Here is a 25,003-nt window from a genome sequence, read left to right as displayed (position 1 = left end):
CGGCGCAACATCAACATATTTAATGTCCATAAAGGTCCAATAAAACTCCATCGAGACTAACCTAGTAATCCACAGATCGACAAATGTTTCGAAAAAAATATATACAAGCGTGAGAGGAAAACAAAAGAAGACAAGTAAGCACCTTGTCTGCTGGAACATATATCTTTGAATGGTGAAACAAGGCCTTGTTTAGTTCGCAAAAATTTTCAAGATTCCCCGTCATATCGAATCTTTGGTCGCATGCATGGAGCATTAAATATAGACGAAAATAAAAACTAACTGCACAGTTTACCTGTAATTGTGAGATGAATCTTTTGAGCCTAGTTACTCCGTGATTGGACAATGTTTGTCAAATAAAAACGAAATGCTACAGTAGCCAAAAAACAAAAAAAATTGCGAACTAAACAAGGCCCAAATAGATTTAAAGCTGCCTTGCTAGTTGGACTCTATCCATGTTCTCTGACCTAATTCAGTTCACTTCGAATTTTGCGACACATGCATAAAACATTAAATATAGACAAAAATAAAAACTAATTATACAGTTTGTTTATAAATCATGAGATAAATCTTTTAATCCTAGTTAATTCATGATTGGACAATAATTGCCAAATAAAAACAAAAGTACTACAATACTCAAAATAAAAAAAAATTCGGAACTAAACAGGGCAATTCAGGGTAGGGAACTAGGGATGGAGGTTGGATGGTGGCCTTGTTTAGTTCAAAACGAAAATACTAAAAACTTGGATTTCCCGTCACATCGAATCTTGCGGTATATACATGGAGCATTAAATATAGATGAAAACAAAAAACTAATTATATAATTTGTCTGTAAATTACAAGACGAATATTTTAAGTCTAATTATTCTATAATTGAATAATATTTATTAAAAAAACAAAAATACTACAGTATCAAAAATTAAAAAAAAAACTTTTTGGATCTCAACAAGGCCACTGTAGTAACGCGTTTAGTGTTCACACGGCTCCCCTTGACTTGCTTTGTACTCCTACAACGGCTCCAGGTCCAGGATCAATCAGGCAGGTAGAGAGAGATAGAGAAGAAACAAAACAAAAAGCCTCCTTTTTATCTCCACCGCCGCTCGTTCCATCGGACGGCCAAGAAAATCCCTGGCGCTCCCCTCGGATCCGCGTTTCCTTTTTTCCTTTGGAAGCCCCAGCAGGTGCGCTGAGCGTAGCAAATTCACCACACCCCGATCGAGAGAGAGACTCTGGAGCGCAGAGGCGGCAGCCAGAGACCACAGTAGCCAAGCCACTGGAGACTCATCACTGGAGAGTAGAGCATCCGGAGCCGAGCCGCCCCCAGTGCCTCTGCTCGCACCACCGCTCCCGATTCCCAACCCCACGCCAGCCTCCGTCCTTCTCCGCCGCCGAAGGGGCGCCGCACCGTCTCCAGGCATCGATCTCTCCCGGACCCGCCCCGCCGCTGGCCGTGCCCCTGCGCCTCCTGTGGCTGGAGATCCATCCGGCCGGAGTGGCATTCCTGCTCTTGGTAAACCCTAGGCGCTGTTTCTCCTGCTCTCTTCCCATGTTCTTGCTGCGAAAAATCGAGTTTTTAGGCCGGGGGTTAGTCCGCTTCTTGCGCAAGTTTCTAGCTTGGGAACCAATGGAATCCGGCCGGTTTTTTTCCCCTCTTTTCTTTTCCGCGGGTGGTCGTGTCGGTGGGGTCGAGTTAGGAATTTCAGTGGCCGTGGTGGCATGCGGTTCAGTGCTGGGGGATCTGGGAGCTTCTAGGGTTCTCATTTTGAGATTAGGGCCTGGGCACTCTTGTCAGAAATCTCTCATTTTGAACTCTTTGCTCTTGCGAATGTGCTGCCGTGTAGTACATGCTAGTTTTTTTTTTTAAGTTCCTCTGTTGATTTTTCAAGGTTTAGCTGTACAAGTGTTTGTATCGGTTTCACACTCCGGAGCTGCTGTGCTAAAGATAATAATATCTGGACGCTAGGACATTTTGGGAATCTGGATGTAGTATGTTGGATAAGACCATGGTCACCACGGGCGAAGGTAGGTTATGTGTAGGTGGTGCAAATGCACCACCCAAAAAATGCAAAAACAGTGATTTGATTAAAATTTTACTATATATGCACCACCTGTTAGACTTGTCTATGCACCCATAAGACAAGTGCACCACCCTCTCATTTGCTCTAGCTTGGTCACATTTCAGGAGCTGTTTCTGATAGTTGGTCCAACAGGGAAAAATGTCTCTATTTTTATGTATGCCCTTTCAGGTTTCTAGTGTTTGATTCATGTGAGAATATTGGGGTATTACACTTGTGATGTAAACAATTCGTGACCTTTGTTAGGTTTTCCAGGTAATCAGCCAATTACAGTATATAGTGGAGGTCTGGAGTCCATTAGTTTTTCTATTTTCTTTCATCTAGTTTTAGGATCTTGGTGTAAGAAGTTAAGGGCCTACTGAGACCTAGCTTTACCCTGTGGGCTTGTGAGCTGAAGCCATGGTGAAACAGGTGGGGGCTTCTTGAGATCATCATATAAGGTTAGGTCAACTTAGCAGTAGAAGAAGCCCAAATGTTATGAATCCGGCACAAGCAAGCTCCTACCACTCCTGAAACGCCCCAGGCAGCTCTCTTCAAGAAGCTATTTGGGGTCTGTTGCAAAAGTAACAGTTATTGGAGAAGCTTAAGCTAGGCCTTGCCCCTAAAATCCTTTAGCTTTTTGTTGTTTTATTCCATTTTATGGCAGAATAAAATGTAGTGTTATTCCTTTTCTTTTCTTATAGATGCTCTTTCCTGTAGGTTAATAAGTATTCTGGAATGTTTTTCCGAGCTGAAATAGAGAACTTCTGGAGCTGGATATCAATATTCTGTTAGGGACATGCTCCAACCAAGGGAAGCTGATGTGCCTGCACTCTTTCTTGTCTTCATTGTACTTCCCGTGGTAGCTTATTTTCTTCTTGGGAGATGGCATGATGCTGCAAGTAAGAAGGCAAGGGTAAGTGTGCTTGCACATCGAGCTGCAGAAGAAGCCTATAGAGAGGAAACAATGGCATGCCCAGACATTATTCCGCCAGGGCCTTCCTTGAGAACTATGCCCTATTTCAGACCTGCACCTTCATTAAGACAGGAATACCATGAATGTGCAACTTGCCATGCCCCTGCAAAGACTCGTTGCTCCAGATGCAAGTCTGTTAGATACTGGTAAGTTTTTTCTTTTCTTTTGTGTTTCCATTTCTATAATCAATTTATTTATTGAAAGAAACCATGCCTGATCAGGATTCTTTGAAATTCAAAGATCTGGTCCACCTTTCATCCTTTTCCAGTTTATCTAATCTACTCCACATAGTAATAAAACCATTCTACTAAAGCTAGTTTTGATTTTTTGCTCTGATATATTAGCTTATGGCATACTGACATAGTGGGAATGCAGAGTGTCTCATATTCTGGAAGGTGGCAAACTAATTTCGATATAAACAAGCACAATTTTTAAAGGAATTTCTGATTTCTGTAATGAAGGAGAGTTTTTTAGTTAGTATCCTGGGTGTCCCAATCTAACTCCTCCCCACCACAAACTGGAATTTTTTATGTGTCATGAAGAGGAGATTGTTTCCCCAATTTTTTAACATTCATGTTATAAGTTATTGGCCATGTTGATAATGTAATGATCTAAGCTCATGATTCCTAACTCACTCTTCTTATGATCAAAATAGGAGCACCCCTTGATTTTCATGTGTGATATGGATTCCTAATTAAGGTCCTAGCAGTTTTAGACGGTAGCTTTGTTGATAAATCATGAAATATGATTCATTGGCTCTTTATTCTCTAATAATGCTAAATATAGCAATGCCATTTTCAGATTGAAAAAGTTTTAATTCTTGATTTATCTATATATCCAAGTTTTATACTTGTACGTGCCTTACTGTGTAAAAGGACCATGCTTGTTACGCCAAGATTTATACAACCCAGTCAAGTTGGCATAGGGTGACCAACTTACCATTACCACTGACTCGTGGGTTTGAGCAACTAGCCAACAAACTGTCTTGGAATAAGCACAATTGCAGCACACTATTGGTATTTTGGTTGACTTGACATCAGTGGCAGTACTTGTGGTTCTTATTTTCACCTTCATCTCGTAGTAAATAGATTGCCTGATTTAGTGGCCTATTCCATATCGAAAGACCATGCAGAACATTATGTTGTTTAGATAGTCATGGGCTCATTGTGCCAAGTTTAAGCTTAGGGACTGACCTGTTTCTGTGGATCTCATGTTGATATTTAGCAATACGGTCTAGGAAATTTTTTTGTCTTTGTACTGCTTTAACCCTCCACTGTGTGGCATTAATCTCTCGTGGCTATAATTTTTATTAGACTAGTAAGTAGGCATGAACTGATGACTTAATAATTATATCAGATTCACCTTAGGGCTTAGGCTAGTTGGTCAAGATGTTAAATGTATGCTAAAATTAATCACCTCATCATCACAGTTTATCCAGCACATGGTTGGAAGTAGCATTGAAGATATAAGCTCTTTGACATAATGTGATATTCTTTGGGACTGATTGATTGAATTTGTTCATGCACCATTACTGTGTTAATTGTCTTCGTTGTGTCATAACTGTTGTGTACACTATCTTGCCCCTATTGTCAATGGCACCTATAAAGTCATAATGCCATTTTGAATGTTCTGCAGCTCTGGGAAGTGTCAAATAGTACACTGGAGACAAGGACATAAGGAAACATGCCAAAAATGGCTTGGTAGTGGTTCTAGCAGCTTTGGTGGATCTAGCACTGAGGCTACTGAGCAGATGCCGTTCTTGACTAACTTAAATTCACCTCTTCCGGGTGGTGACATTCACTTGCGTGACATGAACTTTGATACTTTATCAGAACCATCCTTTCCCACAACTGATGGCTACAATCTAGATACTGATCCATTTCCGGCAGACAGAAGCAACATGGATAGATCAAATCAAGGGATTCATATGAGCGAAAATGGTGCTGTTGGTGTATCTTTTGAAAAGAATAATTATAATGCTGCTGATGAAATCCACTCTCCAGAGATTTTATCTGGCAACAAGGTAATTTAAGCAAAAACTTACAATTCACTTGTCATTCTTCAGCCTACATGTTTGTATTAGATAATTCAATAATATGCCTTATGAGCAGGTGTCAAACAACTATTTTGGTTCAGATGCAATAAGTGGTAATGGGGATGCAACTTATCCTGCCAAAAGTAATGCACATCAACCTAGCAGTTGTGCTCCTGACATGAGAAAACAGTCAAAAGCAAGCATCACAGTTTATCAGCCTGACACGGGTGTCTATTTAACTTCTGACATGGTCAGTTCTTGTGAGGGGTCATATGTTTCTGCCAGTGAGCCACTGCAAAGGAGCTTGTCGTCTGGAAGAACTATTGGGAAAGCAAATGTGGTGAATAAGAGGCCCCCACACCCATCAAGTAAGGTGGTCTCAGCACAGAAGTCACAGGATAGGGTGTCTACATCATATCAAAACGATGGTCATGAGAAGAATCCTTACAACAAAAATGAACAAAGTTAGTAAAGAGTTCTCTGATAGATGGGCTAGCTTTATTATCTTATAGTGCTACTTTTATCTCATATAATTACTGCATTATTCAGGATCTACCCCCACATGTGAATCAAGTCAACCAACAAGTAGCAATCTACAAAAGTTTGGAGCATCCAAGGTTGAAGTTTTAAAGAAGCCTTCAAAATTTCTCAAAACCAGCCTTGTGGGATTGATCAATGATAATAAGAGGAACAAGGTTTGTAATAATCTATGAACTGTCCTTAAATGCTTCCCTGTTTATTAAATTAAGGTTTTCTTTGTAAATGGCACTTTAGGTATTGTTCCCATATGAAGATCTTGTCAAGTTTTTTCAGTATGAAGCACGGGGTATTTCTCCTAGAGGTCTTTTCAATTGTGGAAACAGGTAATAAATGATGCTTAAAGTGAGTTCACACTCACCTAATTATTTCTGTTGCTACTGTGTACTTTTATCGAGATAAATACTTATAAGTGATGATGGTGCCTTTTTGTACTCGACTTGAGCTGCAAAATAAGAAAAAATGCCAAATGGGACGTTTGCACTCACTGCAGAAGGGATGGGGGAACTTAAACAAGTAGAGCAGCTGGAAGGCCCCTGCTAAAAACAAGAGTTTACTTAACAGTGGTTTATCATGATAATTGACTAGATTTGTGGGACATTATATCACTCCATTAGTCTTGGTGCATGCGCACACCGCGCACACTACTTATGGGACAATACAAGCCTAGAACAGATATGCCTTACATAAGCGTATACCGTAACGTAACAACTAACAAGAATGACATTCATTCAGTATTCATCTCTACATATGTGTATAAATACCAGTATATAGTGTGGGTTACCAAGAGAAGGACAATGGATCAATAGGAGGATAGCATCTGCTACACATTTGGCAAAGAACACTGCCCAAGAATATTAACATATCTAATGAGTTCGATTTCGAAATGAGAGATGTGTCACAGTTAGTTTCTTTATTGAAAAGGTTTGCTGATTTGAAAATTAAAATGCTGCAAGCTGAACTAAATCCTACTTGCTGCACAACTGATCGTTTTATAGAATATTACTTCAATAAAAGGGATCTCACAAGGTATTTGTTTGAGGGAATCACCATGTTGAGGTAAACCTTCCAATACGGAGGATGGCTGCTATTCATCATCAAGTTATTTCCATGCCAGCGTTGGTGTGATGTGCCATGTCTACAAAACTGCCCCCTAAAACCATATTATGGGATTATTTAGACAGTTTTACTTGGTGTTTGTATGGGTGGTTGTCCTTTGTTCCCATTTGTGCAACTTAACACTTGCTTGGGTACTTGGCAATGTTACCATTTTACATTTATACCTGCTTAATCAGCCTTATCTCTTGATTAACTTCCCTTCCTTTTGCAGCTGCTATGCTAATGCTGTTCTTCAATGTCTCATGTGCACAAAGCCACTGATGATCTACCTTCTTCTGAGATTGCATTCTAAAGATTGTAATACTATAATCTCAAATAGCTACCCCCACCCCTCCTCAAAATATTGATGTGTACTTTGTGTGTGTGTGTGTGTTTTTGACTTCAGTTACTATTTTTTAGGCTCTTCAAAAAATTGGTGCCTTATGTGTGAACTTGAGCAATATGCTTCAACTTTACGTGAAAGTGGTGGACCCTTATCTCCAAGTAGAATTCTTTCTAATCTGAGGAATATTGGATGTCGCTTGGGTGGTGGAACTCAGGAAGATGCTCATGAGTTTTTAAGGTATAACTGTTACATGCTTGTTTTTGCTCCTGTTGCTTTTTGGTTGCTTGCTAATGTTTTACTTACTGTAATAATAAAATGGCTTCTGTATGATTCAGAATTAACTCTTCCCAACGAAAAATTCCACTCCATATTATTGCTTGACTAATCACTTTTTTTCTTTCAAAACATTCAAGAAAAGCAAATTTTCGTGGAGCAAAAGTATCCGCAGCACCTAAAGTTGAGTCATGTAAAAGCTGATGAAATTACTTGACCTTCTTGAAAGAAATTTATGTCCAAGCTTGTTCTTTAGCTCCTTTTGTAAACTAAACACATGTTTTTTTATGTTTTAATCAGACATAACTTACCATATGCATAGCTGATAAAATAAAAAAAATAATCACAACTCACAAGGTAAATTATCATGGCATGCTAATATGTTACATAAGATGTGTGGCAGCTGGTGGTGATATAATTATATAACATCACTACCTTTTGCACTAATGGAAATCCATAGCTAGCTTGGTACTTGCCTCATGAGATACAATGTTGTCCTAGTGAGTAATTGACCACTGTATCGCTATGCTTAGAATGGCGATGTACTGATATCCTATGAACATTCAAAAGGATTTTACCGAAGTATTTTTTTCGTAGGTTCTCATGCTGTAGTGTTTTTGGCACTTTAGAAGCCTGTTAAGAGGCGAAAAATACAATCGTAGAAGTTTAAGTTTTTTTTACGAAGCTATCGTTCCCTCTTGAGTCTTGAACATACGTGTTCATTTGTTGACCCTATGCCTTAATTTGAATACGACCAGGCATCTTGTGATGTCTATGCAAGCAGCTTGCTTGGATGGGCTGGGTGGTGAGAAGCACGTTGAACCAAGTTTGCAGGAAACAACACTGATACAACAGATGTTTGGTGGCCGTCTTAAATCCAAGGTAACTTGATAAATCTCAGATTTCTTGTTGGGCTACATTTTATTATATTTAGAAACTGTTGCTAATTTCTTTAGTGATATACTGTACTTGTAGCTATGCATTTTTGTAATGAATATGTTTTGCTTCATTTGTTTTGAAAGCAAATATTGTCTCTTGCATTGCATGCTTCGTCTTCAATTCATGGCAACCCTGTAGACTGTTAGTTGGTTTATCATGCTCCCAGTCTACACACCATCTTGATCTATGATATATGCTAATTAGTTTTGTTTATGAAACAAGGTTAAGTGCCTCAGATGCTATCACGAGTCTGAAAGATATGAGAATATAATGGATCTTACTTTGGAGATTCATGGCTGGGTAGAGTCCTTGCAAGATGCTTTGACACAGTTCACTGCTCCTGAAGATTTAGATGGTGATAATATGTATAAATGTGGAAGGTAGTGTTGCAACTTGTGGCTAGAATCTTGTAACTGTCATTTCAGTTGGACCACAATAAATTGAAGCTATCGAAATTTTGAATCTTTTAATGCAGGTGTTCTGCCTATGTTAAAGCTAGGAAGCAACTGAGTGTGCATGAGGTGCCAAACATATTGACACTTGTTCTTAAAAGATTTCAGGTAATTTTTTTTGTATTGAATTTCATGATGTAATACCGGTTGGATCTGACAAGTATTTGTGCTGTGTGCAATGTTCGGCCAATTCTTTGAGGCATGCATTAGCATGTTTTAGACCCACATTTGTTTGTACAGGGTAATAGTAACTTGAAATGACTGAAATTGTCAAGTTGTCCGATTAATCACGATCAATTGTCCTAATCGGTCCTCTACTCAATTTGGGTGACCAGAAATGAGAAACCTGGTTGTCTGATTAGTTGTCAACTAATCATGATCAATCGTCTGATTAGCTGTGTTGGATGACTATGCAGAGGCAATTGTGAACTGTGCTACATCAGGTCAAGGTCACTAGCCTAGCTGTGTTTTGGCCCAAACCCAATTGGGTTTCTCTTTTATACTCCTTCCACTGTTACTCCCTCACCCCTGACCTGCGAGAAGCAACCCCCAGCCACCAGGAGCTTGTGCCAAAAGTGCTCACTAGCAGCTGCCGGCCCAACCATCCCTGACACCACCAGTCTATCCCTCCTCCCTTCTGGCCCTCCCTGCTGCTGTGCCACCTGTTTCCCACTACTGCTGCTGCCTCTTGTAAGATAATCTGCTGCTGCCCTTGTTTATTTTGCTGCAGCAGGAAGTTGATCATTGCTGCCAGCGCAAAATCAACCCAACTCCTGCCCGAGGGTTAATCATTGCTGGTTCACACCTCAGCAGCTTGTCTTTGCTTGAAGCTTGATGGTCTATTTTGAGTAGCAGGAAGCTAACTAGGTCCTCTGTTTATACTATCTAGTATATAGTACATATGCCCTGTAGGTCCTAGTATATACAGGACACAGATGACTAGAGTCAACCTGGTCGTCGACTAATCACAACTAGTCGCCTGGTCAGTGCCGTGGCAACTAGTGTTGCCTGGCTGATTTAATAACATTTATGACTAATTTATAGGCCATGATGGCGATGTTTGCTCTGCACCTTTCCCCAAGCTGTAACTAAGTGCATATAAATAAATCCGTTCTACATTTATGTTTTGGAATGTTTATAATTGAACTTTCAAAAGTTTGATTACTACTATACAAAAAACTCTTTAATTTGTGCATTGAAATTACATTTGCACAAGTCATAACAGTATTGCTTCCATGTTTGCCTTTTTTTTACTAATGCGTAACTAGAAAAAAATGAATGTCCAAAACTGTAAGCGTATAGTTTATACTATCAATGTCTCAAGTGAAATCTGAGCACCGGTAATGAAGCACATTCGGCGAAGTTTCCATATAAGCTCGTTGGTTGGTTGACTTGTATCAGTTATCACATGGCTCATGTTCTATGTTTGAGCTGACAGTTTTGTACCACTTGAATGTTTCTTGATGGAAGAACTAAATGAATTTTTTTTTATTTCAGTCAGGAAAATATGGCAAGATCAATAAATGTGTTACTTTCCCTGATATGTTGGACATGGTTCCTTTCGTGACTGGATCTGGTGACAATCCCCCTCTTTATTTCTTGTATGCCGTGGTTGTACATGTGGATACAGAAAATGCATCATTCTCTGGGCACTATATATCTTACGTCAAAGATATGCAGGGTACATGGTTGAGAATTGATGATTCAGAGGTACGTTTTACAACAAGGTCTACTCCTGTTAAGTAGGCTAAGAATGTCGTACCTATATATGAATTGCGAGAAATTACTATGGTCTAGTGTAAGGATAGTGAACATTCCCATGAGCAATTTTGATTATAAATGTTGTCTCCTTGATGCAGTTTTGGTGTCAAACTTCTTTGGTGCACATAAATACATAATCGTTCATTATGTAATTTGCTCTGTTTGCATAGGAGTGTTTTGTGTGGATTACCGAAAATAGAGAGTTTATGATATTTGTGATGATTTATGTTGTTCCATATGTAGGTCCAGGTTGTATCAGTGAATCAAGTTATGTCAGAAGGTGCATATATGCTTTTCTACTTGAGGTAAAAATATAGGCAACATGTGATGTGGTGTACCTAAATTGTCATTTGGAGTATCAGTACCTGCACTCTACAGCAATCTCATATTTGTAAAATATTATTCAGGTCTTTTCCCCGACCACCAAGAATATACATTGAGAAGGGGCTGCCCGTTACCTCTGTAAAGCGTCACACTTCAAAATCTTCCAAGGGCTCTAAACATGAGCGCAAGCAGACTTCTGCAAATGATCAAGCATATGGGGTTTATGATTTTAGACCCGATGGCGAAGGCTACATGCAAGATCATCATGCAGAGTTGAGATCCAGAGATTTCCATCATGCCGATGATGCCTTTGCAGACTCAGTTAGCACAGACTTCTCGGAAGCTACCTCAAGTGAGTGGTCGTTGTTTACCAGCTCTGACGAGTCCTCATTTACCACTGAAAGCACAAGAGATTCATTCAGTGTTGTGGATTATGGAGACAACGCTGGCCTGGATCCAATTTCCTCTATATTTGGGCCAAGTTATGCTCCGGAGCACCCTCCTGGCAATTTCGTCTCATGTACAAGGTTCTCACCTTCCAATCCACAAACAAGGTACTTCTCAGAGAGCACAGGCTTCGTCTCGGACTCTTCCATGCCGGCCCACCCTAGCGGCATTGTACATAGAGGAAGGTATCCAGATAGGGCATGTGCCTCTTCAGCCGAACCGCTCGCTTCGGCGCATCAGCGGAGTGGGTACGGTCGGTATCCCCTTAGTCGAGATGGTTTTGTTCAAACATCTGGGTTTTGCCAAATGTAATCGGCTTACATTTCATTTCATAGTTGTAGCTGGTGCTCGGCAGCTGCGGTTAGCACTGCCACTAATGCTGCCTCATGTCCTTTTATTTCTGATGAGGCATATTAAATTTTAGCTGCATACCATTCCTAGGGGTAGCTCGATTCAATGTAGCGAAAAAAATAGATTGTCTATATGCAGGCGGAATTTTAGAGCAAGGTGACAGGCCTTGTGGTGGCCATTGTTCAAGTAAAACCGGTTCGAGCACTGCTTAAAATTATATGGGAGAGTTCTGCTCGCGATACCTTATATAAATGGAGGAAACTAGGTATTTTTTTTTATAAAAGATTCAGATCCTTTCAAATTCAAACTGAACATTTCAAAACCTTCACGCGGCTGTGCCATTACATGTATTGACTGACGGGAAGTTACAATCTCTTTTCATTTCTGAAAGTGATGTGGACTTAGGTCGCCGCCACTACTGATACAGTTCTTCTGATCTGATCCAAATAAAATACTCCTGCGTTAGTTGATCTGACCCAAATACAGACTGCTGTAATTATCTGAACCAGTAAATTACACCGAATCCGACAGTCGTATGGCCTGTTTTACAGCAGTGTCTGAAAGCTTGCAGGTTGATCAATTGACCTGCACTGCCTTTTTGGATGCAGACGTGAACTGTGCATTGCCTGTGGCGCCGTATGAGGACATGTATCAAGGCCTTGTTTAGTTCCGAAAAATAAAAAGTTTTCGGTACTGTAGCACTTTCGTTTGTTTGTGACAAATATTATCCAAAAATAGACTAACTAGGATCAAAAGATTCGTCTTATGATTTACAGCTAAACTGTGTAATTAGTTTTTGTTTTCGTCTATATTTAATGTTTTATGTATGTGCCATAAGATTCGATGTGACGGAGAATCTTGAAAACTTTTTAGTTTTCAGGGTGAACTAAACAAGGCCCAAATGTTCTAGTAAAAAAGCATGCAGCAACAGTTCAGCCGGATATATATACTCCTATAGTTATAAAAGAAAACAATACGCCTGGGAAAAACCTCCCCTAAATTATTTCATCATAAGAATCTCAACCACAACTGGGTTAAGAAAAGATCATGAAGCTACACATTGAACTCTGGTTTGAAAAGCCATCGCTGAAAGTTCTATTGATTTATTGTTGTTGTGAACCGGTGTCTGCACTTGCCCACCGAAGGGGCATATGCCAACCGTCGCTTCCAATGGACACCATTCCAGAGATGATCTCATCCATTAGATAGAGAAGTTAGTATTAGCAGTTAATCATGTCATGAAAGGGCCTGTCCTTTCATAAACTGTCGTGTCTCTTGGAGATACCCCCTCACTTGTATATATATATATCTTTACAATAGATCAATGAAAGATTACACGGTTCATTTACAATCACTCTTAATACGTTATCCCATGGAGGAGGAACTATGCCTAGTGGACAACGGTACCACTAATTCTATTCTTAGGGAAACAAAATATTTCCAAACTCTTACTAAGAGACAAGGAAATGTTTTGACAATCGCTGAGCGCGATGCTACGATTATTGGTTCTGGTCGTGCCACTATCGTACTCCCTATGGGTACCCAAATCACAATTGAGGATGCTCTATTGTATCCCGATTCAAAGCGTACCCTACTAAGTTATAGAGATATCCGTCAAAATGGTTTCCATATTGAAACCCGTGATGACAATAACGAGGAGATTCTCCTTGTTACTAAAGATAGCGGATATGGCAAAGAAATTGTTGAGACAATTCCCTCTTTTCCTTCAGGATTGTACTACACATACATCAAACCCATACCACATGTTGCATATAAGGTAATTTTTCAGAATGTCGATGCATTCAAAACTTGGCATGATCATCTTGGTCATCCCGGTATAGGGATGATGCGAAAAATTATCAGCAATTCTAATGGTCATGCTTTGAATACTGCTAAATTCCCGAAATCTTCAGATTTTATGTGCAGTTCATGCGCTACAAGGAAATTGATCATACGACCATCGCCTGTTAAGATCCAAAATGAGCCACTCAAGTTCCTTGAACGCATTCAAGGCGACATATGTGGCCCCATTCAACCATTGTCTGGACCGTTCAGGTATTTCATGGTTCTTATAGATGCATCTACTAGATGGTCTCATATGTGCCTTTTGTCCACACGTAACCATGCTTTTGCTAAGATTATTGCTCAAGTTATCAAACTTAGAGCAAATCACCCTGAACATCAAATTCGATCTATTCGAATGGACAATGCTGCTGAATTTTCCTCAAAGGCTTTCAATGATTATTGTATGGCTTTAGGTATTCAAGTTCAACACTCTGTCCCTTATGTCCATACACAAAATGGTCTAGCAGAATCTCTGATTAAGAGAATTAAGCTCATTGCAAGACCCTTACTGCAAAATTGCAACCTACTAACTTCGTGTTGGGGTCATGCAGTCTTACACGCTGCTGACTTAATTCAACTGCGACCAACTGCATATCACGATGTCTCCCCTATGCAATTTGTACGTGGGAATATGCCTAATATTTCCCATCTGCGAAAATTCGGTTGCGCTGTATATGTACTGATCTCACTACCTAAGCGTACCTCTATGGGCCCACACAGGAAACTTGGGATCTATGTGGGGTATCTATCTCCGTCGATTCTAAAATACCTCGAGCCCCTTAGAGGGGACCTATTCACGACCCGGTACGCTGATTGCATATTCAGTGAGGACCATTTCCCGGCATTAGGGGGAGATTACAAGTACCATAGTGAATACCAGGAAATCAATTGGAATGCCCAAGGCACTTCCCCCTCAGATCCACATACTCAAGAGACTGAACAACAAGTTCAGAAAATCATAAACTTGCAACACATTGCAAATAATCTGCCTGAAGCATTTACTGATTATAAGGGTGTCACTAAATCCTCTTATCCTACACGAAATGCGCCTGAAAGAGTGGAGGTACCAATAAAAACCATTCAACCCCCACTTCTAAAGAAAAGGGGGAGAAGTACGGCTACACCGAAGGATAATGCTCAAAGCAAGCGTCCGAGGATACCGAGGACTAGATCCTAAATCCAAGCCAACCTCAAGTTGGTAGACACCCAATAGTGGATGAAAGTCCAACACCACGACCTAATCCACAACCCGGATCAACGGTGCACCCAAATACTGATCCTGGGACATCGGAACACCCTGACTCCATAGTTTTGGGAAATGTTGAGTCACAAAATGGGGTGAAAGAAATTTCCATCAATTACATTGATTCTGGAGAATCATATGATCGTAAGACTACGATTGTCGACATGTACTTCTCCGCAGCAATTGCAGAAATCTTTCTAAATGATCCAGATCCCAAGACCATAGGAGAGTGCAAAAAGCGCTTGGACTGGACCCAGTGGAAAGATGCAATTCAAGCTGAGATAGCCTCGCTCACTAAAAGAGGGGTATTCATTTCTGCAATACCTACACCTCCTAAAATCTTCCCTGTGGGATTTAAATGTGTTTTGGTCCGAAAACGGAATGAGAACAACGGGGTGGTGAGATATAAAGCAAGGCTCGTAGCACAAGGGTTCACACAGAGACCCGACATTGATTACAATGAAACATATTCTCCAGTAATGAGTGGAATTACTCTCCGATACTTAATATCATTGGCAGTTCAAAATCATCTATCTATGCAGTTGATGGATGTAGTGACTGCATATCTTTATGGGTCACTTGATTCGGACATATACATGAAGGTTCCCGATGGAATCCAAATTCCGAATCCAACCGCAAATCGCAACATGTATTGTGTAAAGCTTCAAAAGTCATTATATGGCTTAAAGCAGTCGGGACGAATGTGGTACAACCGACTGAGTGAGTTTCTTCTAAAGAAGGGATACACAAACAACGATGATTGCCCATGTGTTTTCATTAAGAAGTCCCCAACGAGATTCTGTATTATATCCGTGTATGTTGATGATTTAAATATCATTGGCAACTCAAAGGATATAGAAGAAGCACACAATCACCTAAAGACGGAATTCGAAATGAAGGATTTGGGTAAAACCAAATATTGCTTAGGCTTATAGCTGGAGCACCTTCCCTCAGGAATTTTAGTGCATCAATCAGCATATATCCAGAAAATATTGGAGAAATTCAATATGGATAAATCCTATCCTTCAAAAACACCGATGGTTGTTCGTTCTCTAGAAATGGAGAAAGATCCATTTAGACCACGAGATGTTGATGAAGAGATACTGGGACCCGAGGTTCCATATCTTAGTGTCATTGGAGCACTTATGTATCTTGCAAATTGCACCAGGCCTGATATAGCATTTGCAGTGAACTTACTAGCTAGACATAGTGCAAATCCAACTTCATGTCATTGGACGGGAGCTAAGCATATCCTCAGATATCTTAATGGCACAAAGGATCTTGGTTTATTCTATAAGAAAAATCATGATCCCGAATTGATAGGATACACTGATGCTGGTTACTTATCTGATCCCCATAAAGGCAAATCCCAAATAGGATTTGTATTCCTGCATGGAGGCACTGCTATCTCATGGAAGTCTTCTAAACAGACACTAACAGCGACCTCCACAAATCACTCTAAAATAATTGCACTATATGAGGCATCACGTGAATGTGTATGTCTTCACAGAGTGATTAAACACATACAACAGTCATGTTGTATTGGTTCTATGGAATCACCTACAATTATCTATGAAGATAATTCTGCTTGTGTTACACAGATGCAAACAGGTTACATAAAGAGTAATGTGACTAAGCACATTATTCCTAAATTGTTTTATCCTCATGAACTACAAGAAAGTGGGGAGATAAACATCTTTCAAATCAAGTCATGCGATAACCTCGCTGACCTATTTACTAAGTCCTTACCAACATCCATGTTCCAAAAGTTTGTACATGACATTGGTATGCGGCGACTTCGAAATTTGCAAGAATCAGGGGGAGACATCTCCTAGATGCTCACCTGTTCCAGCATCATATTACACTCTTTTCTTCCACAAGATTTACTCTCAAGGTTTCTTGTGAAAGTTTTTAATGAGGTAATATTAACATAAGCATGTGTCATATTTTCTATTTTCCCCATCGGGATTTTTTAGAAAATATCAAAGGCACGTATTGCCCTCACAACTTATCCATGGTTTTTCCCTAGAAAGGTTTTTCATGTGAAGTTATTCTAGAGGCAATTCCAACTATATGTCGTCACATTTTCTCCTAGTTTTCCCACCGGGTTTTATAGGAGTTTTAGCGACATATCACTATATTACTCCCCAAATTTTCCTAAATGGTTTTTAGGGGGAGTTATCTCAATGTCGTATCCCCAATATTTTTCCCCACTGGGGTTTTTAATTGGGATACCAATGACATGATGATTTATTTAAATCATCCAAATATATGCTAGTTTCTCCTTATTTTCCTAAAAGGTTTGAAGGAGTTTTATAGCATATCAATCTATATATTCCTTAGATTTTTCCCACAGGGTTTTTCGAGGAATCTCAACTGATAGCTGCATGGATCTGTAAACGAAGATTCGATCAAGGGAGAGTGTTGTGAACCGGTGTCTGCACTTGCCCACCGAAGGGGCATATGCCAACCGTCGCTTCCAACGGACACCATTCCAGAGATGATCTCATCCATTAGATAGAGAAGTTAGTATTAGCAGTTAATCATGTCATGAAAGGGCCTGTCCTTTCATAAACTATCGTGTCTCTTGGAGACACCCCCTCACTTGTATATATATATCTTTACAATAGATCAATGAAAGATTACACAGTTCATTTACAATCACTCTTAATAATTGTGAGAGAAAAACACTGCTGACTGGCAGAAAAAATAGACTTATAAGACAAGTAAACACTGCTGAATTAGTCTTTTATTAGCTAATAAGGGTAATAAGGGTAAAGTATTGAAAGTGGAAAAATTAGGGTAAAGTATTGAAACTGGAAAAATTTAGTCTTTTATTAGCTGGTTTTTCTACTTCATCAAAATAAAAAAATTAGTTTAGCCTCTAAAAATTCATAAAAAATATATTTTGAATCACAAAAGTATGAAACTAATATCATTTTTTTCCTAAAAAGGTTATTTTTAACAGTTGGTGATCTATTTACAGTTATTTCAAACTTATTTATTTCTGTTCCTACCGTTTTATTGCTTGTGGTATGGTTTACTAGAAACATGAGCAAAAAATAAAAATAAAAATAAAAATAACAAGCCTTAGTTTCATTTAAAATAAATAAGTTATGAGTTTTTAGAGAATAAAACAGTTTTTTACTGTTTTAGAAAATAAAAAACCACCTTTAAAACTAGCCGAAAGACCAATTTTATCCAATGTCAGACAATTGAAAGATGTTCAGTACCCGATTTGATAGTTCAAGTTTGAAAATTGAACTTCCATTGCAAAATACACTTCATACCTTTCTAGTAAGCCTACACCAACGCTAGCCACATCCTTGTCAAAAAAAAAAAAAAAACGCTAGCCACATTTCAGCTCATGGGTTTGAGTTGGCACGAACCCCATCTAAAATTTCAAGTGTCGGAAAAAAAATAAGGTGAGGAGGGGTAACAGCACAGCTGATAAGTCATGATAGAAGTATTATTGTCTGATTTATTGTAAAAAAAACTGTTAAATGATTGATAAATTTAGCTAATAAATCAAAAAGAATAAAACGTTACAGCAAAAAAGATACTCGCGCTACACGAGGCTGCACGGGAAGTGCACGTGAACGTGAGATGATGGAGCGTGGCAGGATCCACCTCCACACATCTTGCCACCAACTTGTGTACTTATTATTACTAGAAGATTGCTCACACACAACACCTGCTTGATCGTACTTTATATATTGATGATGTAACTAAGTCTCGTTTAGTTTCAAAATTCTTTGTAAAATAGACACTGTAGCACTTTCGTTTATATTTGACAAATATTGTCTAATCATGGAGTAACTATGCTCAAAAGATTAGTCCTACAGATTACAGGTAACTATGCAATTAGTTATTTTTTATCTATATTCAATGCTACATATATGTGCCACAAGATTCAATATAGCAGGAAATCTGAAAAATTTTGCATCTAAATATATGAGATCTTCTTGTCTTTGTCACCTGATGACACTGTGATAAAATATGCATGCACTTTCATGTGCCATGCCTGTTGCGACCACAGTTTTGTGACTGACGGCACAAGTGGTTTCCAAGACCAAGTGGGGTTGTGACTGAATATTTAAGTAACTGAATCACGTTTGGAGCTTATAGCATATATATGACTGAATACTCACAGCTGATGCTGTCCTGTGTCCTCCGGTCCTCCTCCAGCGACAATTTTCTCGTCACCCTGGCTGCTTCTCCGTCTTAAAAAGACCATGGAAGATGGCATGCGTTTGTTTTGGTTATCAAAAAGATGCATATGGCCGATTCATGTCCCCGGGTTCTCAGAACGTTCAGAGATTTGTGTTGGGCACGCACTTTAGACTTTCCCGTGGAAAACAGGACTGGTGACTGAAGAAAGCTTGACAAAACTAAACTAGACTCAGATCATGGTACGAAACTCGACCGGTTATTATTTTGTCAACAAGATTGACCAAAACCCATCTTTGCAGCCCTAGAAACATGCCATGCCCATTCTTACATGGGGAGAGAGAACAGAGACCAAAGAATTCCAAGGCGATTAATTAAAGAGGATGTTAGTACTCCTTGACAGTGCCGGCACTAATTTATTTTGAACAAGAACGATCAGGATCGCTTGAGCTTATCAGCCATTCAGAAATATTTTTCTCTCACAACAAATTAGCCAATAGTACTTTCTGCCACGATTTATCCGCTAAACGAATAAGACGGTCGTGTATGAAATGATGGAGGTTTGACTAGCTGGTATTGAATTGAAAGGAAGTCTTTGCAGAAATGAACAAACTCGGTGGTGATGTAAAACATGTTTCAGCGCTGCATGCATGCAGGGGCGGAGCTAGAATTTAAACATAGAGGGGGCCGTGCAAACCAAGAACAGTCATGTGTATCAAAATATTACATGACAAAGGTGTACATAGCAGCAAAATAAACGTTTGTGTTACGATACAAAAAAGAAGAAGAAAAACTAAAAAATAAAGATAAATTAATTAGTCTCAGGCCTCTAACCTTCACCTAATCAAATCTATTTCTTTGGCCAGGAAAAGAATCACAATAAAACAAGTAGTTAAACGAGGGCAAAATTAATCAGCACTAGATCCTAACATTGAATGACAAACAATCAGTTGCATGTCGTTTAGCCTCAGCTAAGACGATCACTTAAATGGGTAAAATGGTCATTTAAATAGAAGGTTAAACAGAAACACCATACCACTGTTAGTGTTTAAAAGTTGAGTACACGAGCTAAATAACCGTTTAGAATTTAGACAAATAATGACAAAAACTTAGGAGATAAGAAAGATAATAGGAAGACTAATGCTAAATAATATAGATCCCATTGTTTGGGATCAATTCAGAAGGATTAAACAAGAAAAACGCTGATTTTTAATTAACTAGCTAATTAGAGTATGTAGTAGGGGACAAACTAATGTTTGATAGGCAATAATAAAAATAAAAGATATGAAGAAAATATTAGAAAGATCTAGATTTTATTTGTATAAGAAACTATTAGAGATTAATATGAAATAAGAATAAAAATCTTAATACAGATAATATTATTAATTAGTTAATTAGACAATTCAGCATCTAATTTATGGGGTGTGTTAAAGGGAGTTATGGGAAGGTTGGGGGGTGCCAGGCCCCCCTCAGACCCCCCTTCCCTCCGCCACTGCATGCATGCGTCGTCTGAAGAACCCGACGGTGAAAAAATCTCGCAGTGACATGAGCGATGGCGTCTTGCTGATTTTGATACCTGATGTTTCAGTCAGGCTCTCAGCTTTACGCAATACTAGACAAGTGGCACGTGTCTGCTGACGTGGCGCCAAGACATGAGGGTGCCTTCTTTCTAGTCTTTGCTCAATGTCTGTACTCCCTCCGTTCCAAAAAGAGTGACGTTTTTTATTTTGAGACATCGTGTTTGACCGTTCATCTTATTCAAAAATTTTATGTAAATTACAAAATAAATTAATCATGAGCAAAGTATCTCTAATGATAAAATAAGTCTTAACAAAATATATAATATTTATGTAAAAAATTTGAATAAGACGAATGGTCAAATAAGATGTCTGAAATTTTAAAACGACACTTTTTTTGGGACGGAGGGAGTACGCTGGATTGTCTTTTGTGTTGTTTTGATAACAGACAGATTGTCTTTTGTGTTGTTTGTTTCATGGTCCCGTCTTGAAAGGCTGACCATAATAATAGTATCTGATAAAGGCATATCTTTTTCTTTGGCTTCTTCTGCTGTTAGTAACACATGTCAAAAGTTCAACCTCGGAGAAAACCAGTATTTTCAGCAGTATTTTTCTTCCACAATAAATTAACGAACAATATTTTTAGCTATAGTTTCTCGGACAAACGAACATACTGCAATTTCTCCCGTGCCGATAAAATTAAGTTAGAACATAGTGTTTAGACGAGGTGCCAAGTTCAATTTCAAAATAAACCGAAACGCATGACGCGATCATTTGAATCATTATTAAATCTCTCGTACCAAAGAGTTAGAGCAGCACCCGTCCAAATATAGAATAGAGTTCAGTTCCTATACAAATTCAGTGCATGACGTGGGGAATATGTCTCCGAACTGCAAATGATTCAGTTAACCACACAATAAGTTGGATCTTCTATTTTAACGTACCGCACGGATATTTTTGCTAACAATAATAAAAAGAGACGATAATGTGACTAGTGAACGACCTTTTCAAAAGTTAAATACTGAACGTTCTTTCTAAAAAATGCCCTTATTTGCCACTTGTGCTGTTCGCAGAAAACGTTGGTTATTTTCATTCATCTCTAGCTTTAACATGTCTTACTTTTACTTATAATTATATTATGAGTAGAGAAGATTGTTGATGCTCAGCAATTTTGTTTTCTTTTGTACCTCCACTGGCCGGAAACGTTTTCTTTTGTACTTCCACTGACCGGAAATGTACGTTAGGACTTACACGCATTCTCTGAGACATTCGAATATGACACTTTAACTAATAGACATTATAAAATTATATTTGACTAATAACTTTCCGGTCTAATAAAAGCTAATTTTTATAAAAGTATATTTTACTTTGGCGAGGCTCATCAGAATGCTGAAGTATAATATATTGATTTTTTTTATAATACTGTGGTGACTTGCCTCTATGATATTTTAGGCACCGCGATGCATCCAAGTTGGGTAACTCAGATAGGAAGGTAGGATTTTTTTTTTTTTCAGGTGGGGCTGGCGACTATACTGATTTTATTTTAGAATCAGAACGTTAACAGGTCTTCAAGAGAACCCCCCTCCCTCCCCCCCCCCCACCCACAAAAAAAAACAATTACCGCGGTGATGAAGTGGAGATAGGTTTGACAGTCAGCATCCCAAACAGAATATTTTGGAGATAGGTTTGATGTTTAACATGTTCTAGCACTGTTCCACAAAAGCGCAGTTCAAGAACCCTAAAATTTTCTTCTTTTAAAATAGTTGAATTTGATTTATTAGGTCAATTTGTGAGCATTAAAATATAGGAAAAATAAATAAATTTTGGGAAATTAAAATTTACTATAAGTTTAGAAATATGTTGATGCATTCATGCTGCAACATTTATTTCTGTGATGTGTGAATTTATGCAAAATAAAATTTATTCAAATTCAATTTGAAAATGAGTTTGAAAATCGGTTTGGAAAAAAATAAAAAGGAAATCCTTTTCCCCCTCCTTTCGGCATGCGGGCCCATCCTTTCCTCCGCAGCCCACTCCCTCTCCCCTCCCTCCTCTTGGGCCGGCAAACTCGGGTGAACAGCAAGCCACGCTCTTCCCCCTCCCTCCTTGCTCGATGATAGGCGGGGCCCACCTGTCATCTCCCTCCTCCCGCAGCTGCTCCCTCTCTCAGAATAACTGGTTACCGATAATGATGTTGTACTTGATGATTCATAATTATGTTATAATGTGACTTAATGATTCACTAGGGTTCCGACAACTGATCATATGAGTTATTTGGGAGCTTAAGCATAACTTAATATTAATTAATGTTAAAATACTGACCCACTAAAATGTTGAGGCAGTAAACCTAGTCTAGTCTTTTGAGCTTCATGAATCCTCATGCTATGCTTGTGGAGTACGAGATATACTCACGCTTGTTTATATTCCTTTTTGGATAGAAATCTCGGATGGGTAGCCGATGAAGGTAGCTATGAGGACTAACCGGAGGACTTTTAGGCTTGTGCTTCACCAGTCAACCTTCCCTGTGTGAAGTCCCGAGAGAGTTATCTTATTTTTATTCCGTTGTTGTACCAAACTATGTGATGTTATGACTACGTTTGTTCTAAACACTGCAATGATGATATGTAATTTGTGACTTATGTGTGTGATTGATCCCTGGGCACACATGAGTTTATACATTCAATTTCATCCTTGAAATTGGGTGTGACATGATCTAAGGTTTCCTCTATAGCCAATTGACAAAGAACACAATTGTAACAATTGAGATGCATGTTTCTTCTTATTAAGAGTCCCTAGTTCTTATTATGTCCTTGAGGATTAGCCACAAGAAGACTTTATGTTCGAGATGGCAGAAAAATTGCCAAATAGAGCCAATGAGGGCATGCGATCCAGAGGTGATGAAGTGGCCATCACCGCTGGTACGACATTCAATCCGGCGGGCGGTGATGAAGTGGCCATCACCACTGGTACGCGGCGGTGGTGATGAAGTGGACATAACCGTTGTTCTAGCATACAATCCACCAGTGATAAGAGCTCATCACCTCAGGTGATGTTTGATCTGATGGTGATGAAGCAATAATTATCACCGCTGCCACAGTCGGTGCGGCGTTTGATCCGGCGGTGACATGTCTTGATCATCACCACCAGTGCGGCATTTTATCCGACGGTAACGTCTTGATCATCACTACCGTCTACCAGGGAACGGCCTAGCTGATCGAGTGGTCGTTGCAAGCTCATTACCTCTTCCTGAAGTGGTCACTCTTTATTTGTGGGTTCGGTTGCAGTGACAAGGGGGAAACTCCCTCATCTGCCCTACATCCAAAGCACATGTTTGTGGCATGCTCATCTCACAGAGCTACGATGCCACTGTATATGGGTGAAGTAGAAGTTTAGAGGTTTTCTCGATCTGCATGAAAAAAAGCTATCTACTAGCCATTCCTGATCGAGTTTTGATCATCACTACTGGTTTTACCATATCACCAATAGTTTGTCTAGGACCAGCGGTGATTACAAAGAGTGCTGTAGCACAAACAGCCATCCGCTATTTTGCTCTTTCGCCCAGAAAACTCAAGGTGGAAGCTGGAACTAGCGTGGGCAAAGAAACTATCCAAGATTTTGTCTCTTATGGCTGGTCCTTTGTTATTAATAAATAGTTTTTGTTTTCCCGTACCCTTAGTGGTTGTACCTCTTCTCTATTCATAAAAAAAGTGGGCACCGTCTCATACCTGTTCGTTCAAAAAAATTAAAAGTAATGTGATTACACGAATACCACAATCTATACAATGTATCAAAATATACATCCGATTTAAGTCATAAGTCCATATGTTAAATCCGACCATTGAAAGCCCAAGTTTGGTTTTGGTATTAATGACACCAAGTTGCTAATGTCTTGTGTTTAAGTGATTTGAGTTAGGCATAGCAACACATGTGATGAAGGTGCATGATGGCATGGAAAGGTGACCACATGACTACAAAGAGATGAAGCTTGATGTGGAGATCATGATGATAGACGAGGAGCAAAGTTATCAATGCAAAGGTATAAACATAGGGTTTTACTTTTGCCTGTCTAAGATGAGTAGAGAAGTGATTGACCGGGTTTAAGATCGATAGCCGACTATCAAGAGGGGAAATCACGGTCATCTCTCGAATCAAGTGCTACTATGTCTACATCTTGAGCAATGCATTAGGATCTAGTAAAGTGCTAACTTAACTCCTTTGGATAAAAATGTTTGTGAAAAGCTAACAGACTTGCACTTTGGTGGTGGACACTTGTTGGTGTTAGCACATTTACAAAGGAGGTGAAGTTCCTAGGGTTGAGAGGGGTGTAGGTTCCTCTCTTTTGAGAAAATTAAGTGCATATTTTCTATTGCGCCGATGGGAAATTTGGAGAAGTCACGGGAGTGTTTTCTCACTGAGAAACACTCACCGGACGCTGAGTGCAGAGGCACCGGACGCTTGCCTCAGAGTCCGGTGTGCTTAACCCTGCTAGGGTTGAGCACCGGACGTGCTCTGAGAGCGTCCGGTGGTTAGCGTCCGGTGTGAGGGCGTTTTGCAACCCTCCCTGTGTTTAAGTCCGGTGAGCACCGGACGCTCAGGGTGCGTCCGGTGGCTCACGTCCGGTGACCCTACGGGTTTGCG

At 39.4% G+C, this 25,003-nt stretch overlaps 1 protein-coding gene across 1 annotated transcript; it reads left to right on the top strand.

Annotated features, from left to right (window-relative positions):
• Positions 1,199-11,807, top strand: LOC8085583 (ubiquitin carboxyl-terminal hydrolase 15). Its single transcript, XM_002453552.2, has 14 exons — positions 1,199-1,507; positions 2,772-3,173; positions 4,663-5,050; positions 5,139-5,526; positions 5,612-5,757; positions 5,837-5,925; positions 6,930-7,015; positions 7,118-7,280; positions 8,075-8,198; positions 8,478-8,635; positions 8,731-8,815; positions 10,205-10,417; positions 10,712-10,773; positions 10,876-11,807. Exons 2-14 carry the CDS (start codon positions 2,851-2,853, stop codon positions 11,549-11,551), a joined length of 2,901 nt encoding a protein of 966 aa, XP_002453597.1. The 5' UTR covers positions 1,199-1,507; positions 2,772-2,850; the 3' UTR covers positions 11,552-11,807.

This window comes from Sorghum bicolor, chromosome 4, assembly GCF_000003195.3.
Source record: "Sorghum bicolor cultivar BTx623 chromosome 4, Sorghum_bicolor_NCBIv3, whole genome shotgun sequence".
Taxonomy (NCBI): Eukaryota; Viridiplantae; Streptophyta; class Magnoliopsida; order Poales; family Poaceae; genus Sorghum; species Sorghum bicolor.
Note: the sequence above shows the minus strand (reverse complement) of the source record. Positions and strands in the feature narration are given on the sequence as shown.

What these genes read in the sequence shown, in the direction of transcription:
- LOC8085583 (XM_002453552.2), top strand. Translation starts at nt 2,851, where the DNA reads ATGCTCCAACCAAGGGAAGCTGATGTGCCTGCACTCTTTCTTGTCTTC. An exon ending in GAGATTGCATTCTAAAGATT is followed by an intron (nt 7,016 to 7,117) that starts GTAATACTATAA and finishes ACTATTTTTTAG; the next exon opens with GCTCTTCAAAAAATTGGTGC. An exon ending in TATATGCTTTTCTACTTGAG is followed by an intron (nt 10,774 to 10,875) that starts GTAAAAATATAG and finishes AATATTATTCAG; the next exon opens with GTCTTTTCCCCGACCACCAA.